We start from the raw sequence: 14259 nt of genomic DNA, 5'->3' as shown, positions 1-14259 counted from the left end.
ACGACCGAGGGTATCAAAACCCCCGCAAATAGGTAGGCTCCCAAAATCTGAGCTGTCACTTCGTCGCGTGAGAGATCCCAAGGGCGTCTTTAAATCCATGAGCATGATGTGCCTCTCGAGCCATTGCTTAGATTGTCTTGAACATAAATGAGGAATGCCTGATACTTCCCTCCCTTGGGTGTCTTGCATAGGTTTGCTTCTGCAATAGTCAGTCTTGGCATTGCGGCAACAATTATGTCCGGCAGTGCATTTAGTTCTAGTGCAGCTGAACTTGAAATTCTCCAGACTCCCCCTCCCGAGTCTGGAAAAGGTTACATCGTCGACGACGGCGGTTTGCTCTCTCGTGCAGCATCTGGGACAATTAATTCTAAGCTTGCCGCTCTAGAGAAGGAGACAGGCTTCCACTTGAATGTCATAACCATCCGCAAACTTGTGTTCGAGCAGGATCCATTCGCCTTTGGCGACAAGGTTTTGGAAACATGGTATCCTACTCTTGAAGTTGGCAACGACAAGGGCAACCTTCTTCTCGTGAAAAACTCTAAGGAAGGTGCCATCGTTGGTGGGCCTGCATTTCTGAAGGGTGTTGGTGACGACATTCTTGATTCCATCCTTAGCAAGAACATTCCGTATAACCTCGAAGACGAAAAGTTCGGAGAGGCTCTGACTTCGTCTGTCGATCGCATCGTCGCGGCGCTCGAGGGAAAAGAAGACCCTGGTCCACCGACTAAATTTATCAAGGACAAATCGAAGACATACAAAACTAAGGAGGAAACCAATGAAAAACGAGAAGTCTTCTCAAATGTTGTGATTGGCCTCCTGGTGATTTCATTCGTAGTTCCTATGGTGCAATATTTTGGATACGTCGCGGGCGATCCTGATTTCGATGACAACTAAATGTTCTCTGGCAACAGGGTGATGATAATAGAGCTTAATAGAGCTTACGTTTTTGCAAGTCAAGACTATCTATCTCACTTTATCAGAACATGATAAACACTCCAACATACGGAATCGATTTGTAGTAACTCAGGTTGTCGTCCTTGCGATGAGCAAGCCTTGTCTTATTGGCCAGAGGCTCCGCCCCACAGACCGAACTTCTCAAATTCACTAAGTGAGGCATTCCGTAGCATAGAAGCTGCCTGCCTTTGTCCTGAATCCTCGGCTATCTCGAGTGCGGTAGCAGAACCTCCGGGCAGGCTTGATTCGGATGCGCTGTGTCTCAGGCTCGCGCCTGCATCAACAAGCTCCTTTAAGCACTCTGTCGATCCGCTCGCCGCTGCAGCGTGCAGCGGGGAATAACCTCCCTTCATCTGTGACCTAGCCCCATTCACAGCTGCACCTGCGCGGATCAGAGCCTTGCATATCCGATTATGACCCTTATGAGATGCAAGAATAAGAGGCGTAGCGCCCATTTTGTTGCGCGAGTCCTTATCTGCGCCAAGGTCTAAAAGCTCGAGTAGTGTAGATAACTCATTTGCACGCGCCGCCTCGTGGAGAGGTGTGTCACCACCGTCGTCCCGGGCATCAATATCTGCGCCTCCTTTGTGGAAAAGTAGGCGACATGATGAAGCATGACCCCAACTAGCAGCCAAGTGAAGCGAGGTCTGGCCATCTGAATCGACCTCATTGGCATCCGCCCCGATCTCCAGAAGTGCTTCAATTACCTCATTATCCCCTTCTTCTGCCGCGTGGTGCAAAGGAGTGGCTGCATCATGCTACGTGTGGCCAAAGCAGAGTCGAAGAGTGGGTTAGCGAGGCGACGCGAAGAGAAGGCGAAGGTGACAATCTGAAACCATTCGTTTGGTGCGGCTAACGACTGGACACGGAGTGGTTGCCGAAGAAAATACCTCGGGGTCGATAGAAGTATTCAACGAGGTTTCATCCGTGTTCGCCTAGACTGTATACAGCGCGAGCAATCTTGCAAGCGTCGTGAGATTTGATGGGATTTGGTCCAGGACTCCGAAATTGGGCACGCTTACCTGAGGCCCAAGCTCACAAAACTCCGTCAACTCACGTTTCAGCGCCCTTTGCTTTTCGCCTTTTGTTCCCATGCCTATTGTGCTGCCTCTTTACCGCACGAAACCTAGCTGGCCGGATCCGGAATTCGCCTAATTACGGCGCAACCTAGCGGTTGAATAGAAACACCTGCGATAGATTGATGTTTTGATGAATCCAGTAAACTGCTATATTCCTCGTCACACCCGTGCCTAAACCTCGACCTAGCCGAGACATTGTTGCATGCATCAAGATAAACCTACGATAGAACGAGCGAGGCAGGGCGCGAGGTATCATGTATGGATATATTAGTGATATATTTATATGATATCTGTCATATTATTATTAATAGAGGATCTCTTAAAAAAATATTTATCATATATATTATTTATATCGTGGATATCCATCCATGACAAATAAACCAATAATAATAATAATCAAGCCAATAATCTAATAATAACTTGGTGCTAACGTGACTTCGTACTTACGTACTCGTCCCGAATATTAAATATTATCATAAGTAAGGAAAGTTAAGTTATAAAATAAGTTATATTAATAATAGAGGATAGATATTGAAATAGGGCAGGAAATTAAACCATCGACTAAACTTAATTATTATTTATATATAAAAAATAATCATAACATGCATGTCATTATATATATATATCATGGATTCGCTTGCTTATTGGTTTATTTATCATGCATATATATATTGACCTGTGCGAATAATATTATACTGTATATAATAATGATATATAGATTGTATGATATATATGGATACGTGCGTAATTTATAATATCATCATATATGTATGAATGTAATATGTACATATACATGTATATACCCTCGAAGGTATGTAGTAGTCTATTCGATCTTCGTTGTTTAAGTGTTACCTTCGTATCTATACCTTCGAATGAAGGTAAAATAAAGGAGCGAAAATGATGACCGCATTCTCAAAATTGCGATGGTAGAAGTTACCTTCGTAACACCCACGGCAAGGCTGCAAGACAAGGCAACAGGCTGTTAGGTTCAATGCGAGTATTTTACCGCGCCCGGCTTGTCGCATTTACATCGAGACGCACTTTATGTTTCTGTCTTTTCGGCACGATCGTTTTATTTACAAGCAGCATAACCTTACCACGCATCGGGAAAAGCACGAGACAACTTTTACTTTCCGTACTCGGCGGGGAGCCTGATGATTTGATGTGTCTTGATGGATTCAATGATGTCATGCAGGCGGACCTGGAGGCAAAAACGTTTTTTGAAGCGATGCCGGGTCCGAGGCGCTATCAATTAACTACAACAGCCCGTTGTGCGAAAGAGCTCACCAACCTTCCCGTAGTCACCTCCAACGATGCCTACCGTCTTGGGAATGCAGTCGAGCGTCAAGGAGTTGACTGGCTTGGTGCGCGGCGACAGGTGCTTGAGCACCCAAAATCGTTTCAAGATTCAATTCTTTACAATTTTTTGATGGGCGACGTGGAAGAGCAGCGAGCCTTTTTGGGCTGTGTAGCTGACTACAAGCGCAAGCTTGATGACAGCCCGAGTCGTTCGATGCACCACGGTGACAACAGAACAATCGTGGTCCCCCTTCGACTGAGCGATAAAGTACGGTTTATGGTTGAAGATTATCCTGTTGTGAATAGTGCAATCGTCCGATACAAGCGCATGCATTGCCCGTGGTGTGATACACTTGTGATAATGACTCTATTGGTTTGGGGCGAGGATAAAAATCATATGTTTGCATTCAGTCAAAGGGAATACAAGCAGAGTCTCGCTGTTTTGAATAGTATCGCGAAGACTGCTCAGTCGAAGGATGGCGGTAATCTCAGAGTTATTATCCGCTCGACTCTCGATGCCGATAGCGACTTTGTGTACAGCGCTTACTCCCCTCACCTTGTACTGCCAGTTGTCACGCCCTCTTCCTGGAACCGGCTTTTAACATTTTGTAATAGTGCTGTCCTGGACAGACATAGGGAGCAATCCGCCATCGACTTCTTCGACAGTGCCATCAAGCCAAAACTAAAGGCGGCTGGTCGTCGGGAGGAAATCTTAACGCACTACATAAACCTAGAATCACATGTGCCTGATGATGTTGTGGTGAACTGGTTTCAGAGTGAAGTGAGGCGGACAGGTTTAGCCGAACACTCAGTTACTATTAAACAAATGTCTAACTGGAAGGATTGGCCCGGCAGAATGCGACCTTACCGCGTAGGATTGCGCGCATACGATATTGGCGTGCGATCAATTCAGAGGGCCGCGCAAGAAAAATGAAAGCACTCTGATTTTAGCTATCATCGGAGCCATCATCTCCGAAACCAAGGTCACGTAGACCAAGCGCAAATTGGGAGAGCTAGTGTTGCGCAGTTAATTTCTCTAGTGATCGAGTGACCACTATACTACTGCCTTCAACTCATTTTTGGTTTTGTGCTTTTATTCTTTTTACCCTTCTTTCGTTTACCCATGAACTCACCTTTTACAATCTTACCTTTGTCCATGTCAGGGGCATCGAGATATAGCGCCATGAGTTTGTCTTCAATTTTGGAGTCCCTCATAAACACGCCGATTCCGCGCCTTTCGCCTCCAAATTTGACCTTCACAGCAAAATCCCTTAACATAGCTGCCTCTGCCTTGCGCGCCATCGACATCTCGTCAATAAGAGCTTTTGCTGAGATGACATAGGCTCCATTGCTTCGAACGATAGACCTCAGCGCGTTGTCATTCGTGGCCACCAAGATAAGCTGTCGAAGCGTGTTCGGTCTTGATGGAAAGCTTCCTGCAGGCCCAGGAGGTTTCGTTTTGAAGTTTTTAATTGTTTTAACTTTCACAGAACGACCAAGTCGAGGTTGCCCGAAGCTTTGCAGAAAATCTTCCATCGAGTTCTCTCCACATAGCACGGCTAAACTTGCTTGCTCGATCCATGAGTCCGCGTCGTTGTTGACGGAGAAAACGACCCAGATGCCAGCCCCCGCTCTATATATTTGATCTGATTTTTCCTTGGTTTGCGCACGATCAGCATCAAAGACGCACACAATTGTGTACCCGCAGTGGACCGCGAAGTTCTCCAGCTCTTCGATGAGATATTTCTGTGCAGCCTGTAAGTCGCCAGCCTGAAACAGCTGTTTTAATTGCACTGCGACATCATTGCCCTCTGCACACCCACAAATATTGTAACCATCCACGAGAATAGTGGGACGGGAGCTATCAAGCGTCTTCGTATGAGCTTCAGCCCGCTTGGCTGCCTTCCGCTGCGCCAACTCTTCCTGATACCTCGCGTCCTCTTTTACTTTGCGGTAACCACTGCGTTCGAGCGACTGTGGATGTGTTGAAGTTTTCCCTGGTGCCAGCCTTTGTGCCGCTCCTGATTTGCCCTTGAGGGAGCGATACTGCTCAACAAGTTTGATTTGTGTCTGGACGGATAGGTTGCCGACTTTTCCCGTGATCCTTTGAGGCGCGTCGCCTCGACCCGAAATACCCTTTTCGGATCGGAACTCACCGCTTCTTTTGTCACTGCCTTTTCCAATGTAATCTGGTCGCGTGGCAACAAAAGCGTGACGACGCTGAACAGCGATTTGCATGCCACTGTACTGGACACTCGGGCTGTCGGTCGGCGCGTTCGACTGTTTCTGAGGCAAAGGCGCAAATGGTTTATTCAGGGAATTACACATATATAAATAAGATTATGTGAACGTTCCAGGAATTATTATTAATAAGTATCCCGTACGTAGGCAGGACATACAGATAGATAGAGGTGATGAAGTAATAATTATTTCCGCACCGGCCATTGGGAAAATGGTTCGATACATGCTCATAGGGATGGAAACACGCACTCGTGCCAAGCAACTTATTAGTCTACGCACGTGGGTGGGATTTGAATGATGATGGACATACATATAGAAACTCTCTAGCTAGATATATACGGACCATGTATGACAGGATCGGAACCAGCAGAGAAATTCTTATCTTCAAACAGTAATCTCGGTATTTGCCCACACGATTTTAAAGAATCTTAAAAATGATCGTATGCGTAAATAACTCGTAAATACATATTGATTTCGACATATACTATATATATATATATACTGGCTGGCCGATCTTACGGATATCATATCACTTTCCATATAGTCTAAATAATGAAAACGTTAACAACTTCATTCGAAGTACGAATGAAGGCACCCGTACGAAGGTACGAATAATGCATTGCGCCAACGAGAAGTCCTAAAAAAACGGTTGATTTTAGTGCACTAAAAAACAATGCGAAGGTAAAAGTTATTATTCCATTTCAGTCCACCACCCCATGGTGTTCGTACCCGCCTGCATGGGATTATATCCCACGTTTCTCTCCGGCCATTTGGCGACAAATAATTGAAATAAAACAACCAGCTTCCTTCCATGCATGGACACTATTCACAAAAAGAGAGTCCCCCCCGACGGTGTGCGAACCATACCCACATGATCGCAGTTGTCAGTTGTTCGTGCGAGCCCACTTGGCTCGACTAGGACCCGTGGCTCGTGACCAGGATCCGGGTGGCCGGGAATCTACGTATCCACCATATTTCGTCGATGCTTTGGATTGCACGTGGCAATTATCTGAATGCCCAGTCTCCAATTTTTCGCCTGCGAGTTTGAGTTTTGTGTTCATCCATAAACATTCCTCGAGGATAAAGATTTAAGATAGGAAAACCCGGCAATTAGTCAACGCAGAGACCCCTCACCTGTTAGTTGAACCGCAGATGGTTTAACAACGTCAACTTCAAGCTGGAACAAAGTAGGCACTGAGTAATATGCATTTTTGTCACCACAAACACCAAGGGCACCAAAAACGCACCTGACGTCGTTTACGAGTTTGAAACTCATGAGATGGCTCATATTTGGGAAGGTCCTGCGGACTACAAGGCATCGGCTCCTCCCAAAAATAGTCCGAGTCCAGGGCATCTTTGGCTGTCATACGTTTTCGAGGATTCAACGCTAAGAGGCCGTCAATGAGATTCCGTGCACTCTGTTCATTTGCTACTGATCAAACCAAATATTGACGGTAAACATGGAGACATGGTGAGAATACCAAGGGGAATCTGCGAAAAACTTCATGAGTTCGTCGCTGAAACGGTTTTTGCTTTGTGTACTTCTTCGACCTGTAAGATTCAGATGTGAGAGTTCGATTGATGCCGTCCATAGCGAAGTGTTTCAGACCATGGGAGCTCTCTATATTCTGGCCATTCATCCGCCACAGGAGAACCACACAGTTTGAATATCAAGTCAAGCTGTTCCACCTCGTCCTTTCCCAACGGTTAAGGTCAAATGATAAATTAAAAAATCGTTTCGCCCGGGACGGTATATTCAAATTCCAAGAGAAATCATGAAAGAGCTAACACGTACCGGAAGGATCGGTTTTCCATAGAGTAGCTCTGCAAATATACATCCCGCTGACCACATATCGACTGCTGGGCCATATGTCTGCGTGCCCAAAAGTAGTTCAGGCGGTCGATACCATAAGGTGATCACGCGATTCGTCAAAGTTTTTGAGTTTTCAAGAGCGCAGGGTCTAGCGAGCCCAAAGTCAGCAAGTTTCAGAACGCCTTGATTATCTATCAAAAGGTTGGAGCCTTTGATGTCGCGATGAAGAATGTTGTTAAGATGACAGTAAGTTAAGCCAGTTAATAGCTGTTTCATGTAGCACCTGTGATTTTTTCGTCGTAAGGTTGAACTCTCGCTATGAAAAGGAGGCACCCTTACTTTATCTGAGGGACTGTGAATTTTATCCCGGGACGATCAGCTAGACCGGTGAGATCGTGATCCATGTATTCAAATACCATATAGATGCTGGTCTTGTTCTGTAATTAGGCAGTTTTGTAAGAAGATAGCTCTAAGGTCAAGCACTGTACGAACAGGGCTGCGGACCTTAGACGTGACTATTTCTTTTAACTTTATCACGTTCTTGTGATCGAGTGTTTTAAGGATTTTTATCTCCCGTATCGCAGTGATAGGGAAACCTTCTTTTTCGTTGTCCATCCTGACCTTTTTCAAGGCGACTATCTCCCCATCCAACCGGTTACGAGCCATATATACCTGTGCCGCCCGTGTTTAGAAAAGAAAAAAAATCAATTTGAGTTATCGGACCTGTCCATAAGTGCCTTCCCCAACTTGTTCCAACTTTTCAAAAACGTCGACCGAGCGCGAGGTCGCGGCTTGTAGCATCTCGCTGTTGCCACTGTGGCCCTCCGTGACCGCGGTAACCTTGCAGCTGGATCTTGCCGACCTCGCACGATGGATAACAGTGGAAATTTCGCGCCCGATGTTTGGTGGAAATGTTGGAAATGCCAACCACCCAACAACCTACATGTACACAAGGTTTTCTGAATTTCAACCAGGTGGGACACTTTTTATTTATACGAAAAGCTTATTTCTCCACAATAACGTAATCATATGAGTATCATATGATGTACCTTATCGTTTTTAATAAGGGAACATGAACTAACGTAGAGATATATGAGAGAATACGGCACAGGTATATCCGGTCATAGATCGTATCGCTCAGGTTCTATCAGTTTCCTATTAAAAATGTAAACGGCGTATAATACGTTAATTTATTATTTTTACTTGCTTACTATGTCACCGATAAAATTGTCACACCTGCTGCTGGTCGAAATGCAGATTACCACCTTCATTATTCGCACCTTATTATTCGGCATATCCGATATGCCGAACTTACACGACTCCAACTTCCAAAATGTAACAATCACCTGGTATCGTTTATCAATGTTGATGGTCTATCCGTCTCATACATTGTCCACATTTTTGACACCATTAAATCAAGAACGATGGTCTATCGTTCTATGGATTGTCCACATTTTTGACATCATTAAATCAAAAACGATGGTCTATCGCTACATATAGTTGATGACATTTTCTTATTTTTAGCTCGAGAACCTTGAGTCAGCGGCTCATATAGTTGGTTCTTCCGAGGTACCTTCGCTATCGATCATCTCGTAGACTAACTAGCGATCTAGTCTACACACGTATATCAGACCTAGGGAGACGTGATTCGACCCAGCCATACCGGAAATACCGAACTCGACCTCACACTACGTGCGCGTACGACGAAATCGCCAACTCCCGGATATGCCGACCACCCACAGGACGAACGATTACACCACACCATCACTCGAACTGACGAACGGTTCGACCTTTGGAGATTTATTAATATTACTTGCTTAGCCTTCGTAACAAATAAATATATTTAACTCCTAAATTTGGGGTTTGTGGTCGGGATTCGTGCTCCCGGTAATTTTAGTGTAATTTTAACCTTCGATTCATGTATATATGGAATGTATACTTATTATTATATATTATTTTGACTATATCATATCATAAAAGATATTATTACATATGCTATGATAATATATTCATATCTTTGTATTATGTTCCCGATAAAAAATGTCGCGCCAGGTCGAAATTGGGGATGTCTTCATCTCTGTTAAGATTTTTTTTTCGGGCGTGGCACGCTTCAGGATATGTATGTATAGGGAGTGGCCGACGAACCGATTCGCGGCTGTTTAAACTCTAAACCCTGAAAGCCCAAGCCCAACCCCCTGCAGACACGGCACGGACCCTAAAGATACAGCGCGCTGCTTGTTACTCGCGCGTCAACAGTCCAAAGTCCAAAGTCAACAGTCGTACTCCAAAAAACGGGAAGGCGTCGCACAGCGTTGTAGTCAGAAATAAAGCGACAAACGGTGATCGTACGGTGATATTGTCTACGATTTATGAAAATGATCGAACTGTGATCGTACGGTGATATAGTCTACGATTTATGAAAATGATCGAACTCACGACCAGTCAGAAGACGAATTGACGATGACGGGCCAATCAGAAGACGAATAAAATATCACAAAAGACCAGCAGGTGGGAATTTGGTGCTAACGTGACTTCGTACTTACGTACTTCGTTCCGAATTACCTTCGTACGAATGAAGGTATTCTGAATTTCATTAGATATATAGGGTGAGCCACTTTTCACGTACGTACGTAACTTAACTTGAATATTATATCATATTTAAGCAAGGATAAGTCGCTCACGTGAACATAATCGGAATCTTTATACTGTTTGCCCACTGGAGTGATTGTGTGGATCGTAATGATAAAGTCTTTACGTTAATATATGCCTTCGAAGTTATATACCTTTTAAGGGAATAAAATCGTTTTGCATTAAAAAAGTGGCTCACCATTGCATTATGAAATGCAGAATACATTCATATTATGACGAAAATTCTCCAGTGCCCGGAAGCTACGGTCTGTGGTGTGCACGCGGTTTCCACGTGAGGCGACATGCGCCCGTCCCCAGGTGGTCGGCATAGCCGCGTCGCGCGGCACGGTGCGCACGCGCGGTCGTCGCTCGTCGGGGCGCGGCGTCGCTCGTCGGTTCGTCCTATGCCGGTCACTTCTCCTGCGTCCGGTCACACGCGAAAGCCAACAGACTACATGTATGGATAGAGAGGAAATTTATCATCACATCCATAAATAGATATAATTATATATGTGATACTCATCATTATCATAACCTTTATTTACAGATAATCATATATACTTCCGAACAAACGTACCAGGGCGGCACGCAATCTAGCTGGGCTGTGAAAGACAGCTAGGCTACGAATAGTACGTAGACGAGACCTGTCTACCATTCTGCAAACTTAACGAAACAGCCTCCGCGGTGACTCCAAGGATGTCTGAGGTAAGCATGAGCGCCGGAAAGAAGGCAAAAGCAAACTATGAAAAGATCGCGAAGAAAAAGCCAGATCCGGAGGGCCTTGCGATCGGCGAAGAAGCGCAAGCGGCTCTAATTCAAAAGGATTACTCGAAGGCGAAGGCTCTTTTCGAGAAGGCACGGTACATTTGCGAGGCATCCGCTATCAAAGCCACCAAGACAGCAAAGTTAGTTCGCAAGAAGAACGCTGGAGGCGAGAAGCTATCGGAGAGTGTAGAGTTGAACGACTTCGAGCAGGATGATAAAGACAGAGATATAATCCTGCCACAACCTGGGTCTGAAGGACACGTGTTCGCAAAGCACAAAGCGAACCTCCCCCCTGGCGCCGAGAACTACGCAATTAACACATCTGCTCGAATGGCTGAACACCTAAACGCGACAGGTGGAAAATGGCAAACGAGGTTTCCTCCTGAACCAAACGGGTATCTGCACATTGGTCATGCCAAGGCCATGCATTTTGACTTTGGAGTCGCTGCCAAATTTCAGGGAAACACCTACTTGAGGTTCGACGACACAAATCCCGCAGCAGAGAAGCAAGAATATATCGACTCAATTTTAAGCTCTGTATCCTGGCTAGGTCACAGGCCGTTCAAAGTGACTTACAGCTCGGATTACTTCGGCCAGCTTCATGAGTTCGCGGTCAAGTTGATTAAACTTGGGAAGGCATATGTATGCCACCAAGCGAAAGCTGAAGTTACTGCCTCGCGCCAGCTACTTAAAGAGTTTCAGCTCCACTGCGCTCGAAATAATCTTTCAAGGCATGAAACGCCACTTCCTAGTGGGGCAGAGTCCCCTTATAGACATCGCAGCGTTGAGGATAACCTGCGACTATTCGAGGAGATGAGCAAAGGAGTTTGGGAGGAAGGCAGTTGCAGTCTAAGGCTAAAAGGTGATCTTCGATCAGATATAACATCCATGTGGGATCTAGCGGCATACCGCATCAAGTTTCAGGAGCATCCTCACTCTACCGATGCGTACTGCATCTATCCCACCTACGACTATACGCACTGTCTCGTTGACAGTATCGAGAACGTCACACATTCGCTATGCACTTTAGAATTTGAGACACGACAGGCTCCAAATGGACCTTATTACTGGCTTCTCCATGCGTTGGATATGTACAAGCCAATTACTTGGGAGTTTTCACGATGCAACATCACCTACAACGTTTTATCCAAACGAAAACTCAATACGCTGGTGTCACAAGGTCATGTTTCCGGATGGGACGATCCACGATTGCTCACCTTGGAAGGGCTTCGCAGGCGCGGATATACCCCAACAGCTATCAACCGGTTTTGTTCCGAGATGGGTATTACTCGAAACGACAACATACAGCACCTTGAGAAACTTGAGCGATGCATCCGCGAAGAGTTAGATGATGACACTGATCGTAGGTTTGCAGTTTTGAACCCTCTGCCGATAACAATAAGGAATCATCCAGGAGGATCTTTGCCAGTGGAATGCCCGTCACACCCGAAATTTCCAGAACGCGGAACACGGGTTTTGAATTTTACCTCGACTGTTTTCATCGAGCGTGAAGATTTTCGCGAAGTCGATGACGTTTCGTTTTATGGGCTGGCGCCTGGAAAGACTGTACGTTTACTATTTGGATATAATATAACTTGTGTTGGGCTCCAAAAGGACGCGGCGGGTGCTATAGTTTCCCTTGAGGCTACATATGATCGTAATTCCCTCGGTTCGAAACCTCCGAAAGGTACTTTACACTGGGCTGGTTCAGACTATGTTCACGGTGAGGTGCGTGTATATGATAAACTTTTTTCAGTTGAGGTGCCTGGTAAAAGAGTTGCGACTGAAATTGCGGCGGATGAGGTAGCGGAACAGCTCGAAGATGGAGGAGTCGATTGGTTGACGCAGCTGAACCCTTGCTCACTTGTTGTTCACCAGAATGCTTTGCTGGAGCCACTCATACGTGAGATCGCTGGAAGTCCACTGACATCTCGATTTCAGCTTCAGCGGCTTGGTTACTTCACGGTAGACAAGGACTCAAGCGTGCAAAAGCCCGTTTTGAACAGAATCGTGACCTTGAAAGAGTCAAAAGAACTCACGGCGCTAAGGAAATGATTCGTGTTCAGGGTTTAGGGTTCTACACCGAGACTTCAGGTCAATATGACTTCATCCATTACCAAATCTGTGTTCTGCCACATGTCTGTGCGTGCGTCGTGTGCCAGTAGCCTTCAATTTGTGATGATATTCGCAACATCTTGGTAAAGCCATTTTAGTTTCCTCATTTGCTTCGGGGAGGAAACGTGTGATGAAATCTATGCCAAAGAATCATCCAACTTACTCGCATCACAGAAATTATCCATTCCCAACGGACACTTTACTTCATTCCAAAGCTGTTCGCAGAATCCCCTACAATCCACAAGAACGGAGTGGATGAAGCCATTTTCAATTGCACCACACACGTTGTCCCTGGATGGAAACAGAAGGGCGACGTCCTCAGAGTCTATGTTAGAGTCTGTGTTGGGTTCTTTTGAGCCTTTTAAACCTACCAACTGTCGTCAAAAAATATTATGTCAGATTTGCGGAGACTAAGTTCCTGAGGGGATGCTCGCAACATTTTGCATGCCAGTGACTGACAAGAAAATGATGATAACTTGTCAGCGGCCCGTTGCCCGGTTAAGTTGACAACATCTAAGCGTGTCATTGGGCATAAAAAGCGCAAAAAGAGACCGGGCGAGGTTCTGGTCTCACATACCTTAAGCATCGGAACTTTCCCCCCTCTTAACGCGCGACCGTCTTTGCTTCCGAACTTAGACGGGGTGGCAATGTTCTCACGATTGAAAACACCTCTGCCCACGATCCTGTCCATGTACGCTTGAATAACCTCATATTGACCAAAAGAGGCTATTGCGACTGCAAACCCCTGCTCAAGGGCACGCTGAACAAAATGTCTAAAGAAAGCAAGATCCGCGACGTCGTCATACAGCGTCCGGTCCGCGACATCCTTTTGGCGAATGCCGGCAGCCCACGAGTGAATCGAAAGAACTGTCAGGTCGAAGTCCCAAACGATTAGTTTCGGCCTGATTGATAAACATGAATCACGTTTCTTGACAACGCCCATTACTTATACTCTGCCGAATCCTGTATTCGGTCGGATTCCCGCCATCGCAAAGGGTGCCCCCTGTAAGGGTGCGTACGGTGTTACCTTCGTATGAAGGTGAACGAATGAAGCTCTTACCTTCGTACGCTACGTACGTAGCTCTTATTACGTACCCTTACATCTATATATATAGCTCTTACCTTCGAAGGTACGAAGCTCATACGTATGTACCCTCCATATAATAATAAGCAAGGGTACGTACGTAATATCATATATATATGGGATAATATGGATATCCATGCCTTTCGTATAAATAAAGGAAGAGGACACGGACGCGTGCAGGTAATAATCAAGCACTGCTATTATTTAATATTAGATGGTGTGCTCGCGTTATTCCATATATATAAACTATCATATTATCTTCGCACGATTAACCCTAACTC

The 14259-nt window shown here is 45.5% G+C and overlaps 6 protein-coding genes across 6 annotated transcripts; 3 read left to right on the top strand and 3 right to left on the bottom strand.

Moving 5' to 3' along the window:
- Positions 1 to 234: 234 nt before the first annotated feature.
- On the top strand, positions 235 to 974 carry MICPUN_55070 (predicted protein; the record flags this gene model as incomplete). Its single annotated transcript, XM_002507509.1, has 1 exon — positions 235 to 974. The coding sequence occupies one exon, from the start codon at positions 235 to 237 to the stop codon at positions 892 to 894; it is 660 nt and encodes a 219-aa protein (XP_002507555.1). The 3' UTR covers positions 895 to 974.
- A 2248-nt stretch (positions 975 to 3222) lies between these two features.
- On the top strand, positions 3223 to 4266 carry MICPUN_55068 (predicted protein; the record flags this gene model as incomplete). Its single annotated transcript, XM_002507508.1, has 1 exon — positions 3223 to 4266. One exon carries the CDS (start codon positions 3223 to 3225, stop codon positions 4264 to 4266), a length of 1044 nt encoding a protein of 347 aa, XP_002507554.1.
- Positions 4267 to 4400: 134 nt separating this feature from the next.
- Positions 4401 to 5660, bottom strand: MICPUN_55067 (predicted protein; the record flags this gene model as incomplete). Its single annotated transcript, XM_002507103.1, has 1 exon — positions 4401 to 5660. One exon carries the CDS (start codon positions 5658 to 5660, stop codon positions 4401 to 4403), a length of 1260 nt encoding a protein of 419 aa, XP_002507149.1.
- Positions 5661 to 6787: 1127 nt separating this feature from the next.
- CDKC (predicted protein) lies at positions 6788 to 8187 on the bottom strand (the record flags this gene model as incomplete). Its single annotated transcript, XM_002507102.1, has 7 exons — positions 6788 to 6991; positions 7055 to 7124; positions 7183 to 7268; positions 7363 to 7669; positions 7726 to 7823; positions 7879 to 8058; positions 8110 to 8187. The coding sequence occupies 7 exons, from the start codon at positions 8185 to 8187 to the stop codon at positions 6788 to 6790; spliced, it is 1023 nt and encodes a 340-aa protein (XP_002507148.1).
- Positions 8188 to 10710: 2523 nt separating this feature from the next.
- Positions 10711 to 12993, top strand: MICPUN_112728 (glutamyl or glutaminyl tRNA synthetase; the record flags this gene model as incomplete). Its single annotated transcript, XM_002507507.1, has 1 exon — positions 10711 to 12993. The coding sequence occupies one exon, from the start codon at positions 10711 to 10713 to the stop codon at positions 12832 to 12834; it is 2124 nt and encodes a 707-aa protein (XP_002507553.1). The 3' UTR covers positions 12835 to 12993.
- On the bottom strand, positions 12354 to 13837 carry MICPUN_55064 (hypothetical protein; the record flags this gene model as incomplete). The annotated part of the gene is made up of 3 exons (XM_002507101.1): positions 12354 to 13185; positions 13266 to 13348; positions 13472 to 13837. 3 exons carry the CDS (start codon positions 13835 to 13837, stop codon positions 13032 to 13034), a joined length of 603 nt encoding a protein of 200 aa, XP_002507147.1. The 3' UTR covers positions 12354 to 13031.
- Between the last annotated feature and the right edge of the window lie 422 nt (positions 13838 to 14259).

The sequence above is a fragment of the Micromonas commoda genome, chromosome 1, assembly GCF_000090985.2.
Source record: "Micromonas commoda chromosome 1, complete sequence".
In the NCBI taxonomy this organism is placed as follows: Eukaryota; Viridiplantae; Chlorophyta; class Mamiellophyceae; order Mamiellales; family Mamiellaceae; genus Micromonas; species Micromonas commoda.
Note: the sequence above shows the minus strand (reverse complement) of the source record. Positions and strands in the feature narration are given on the sequence as shown.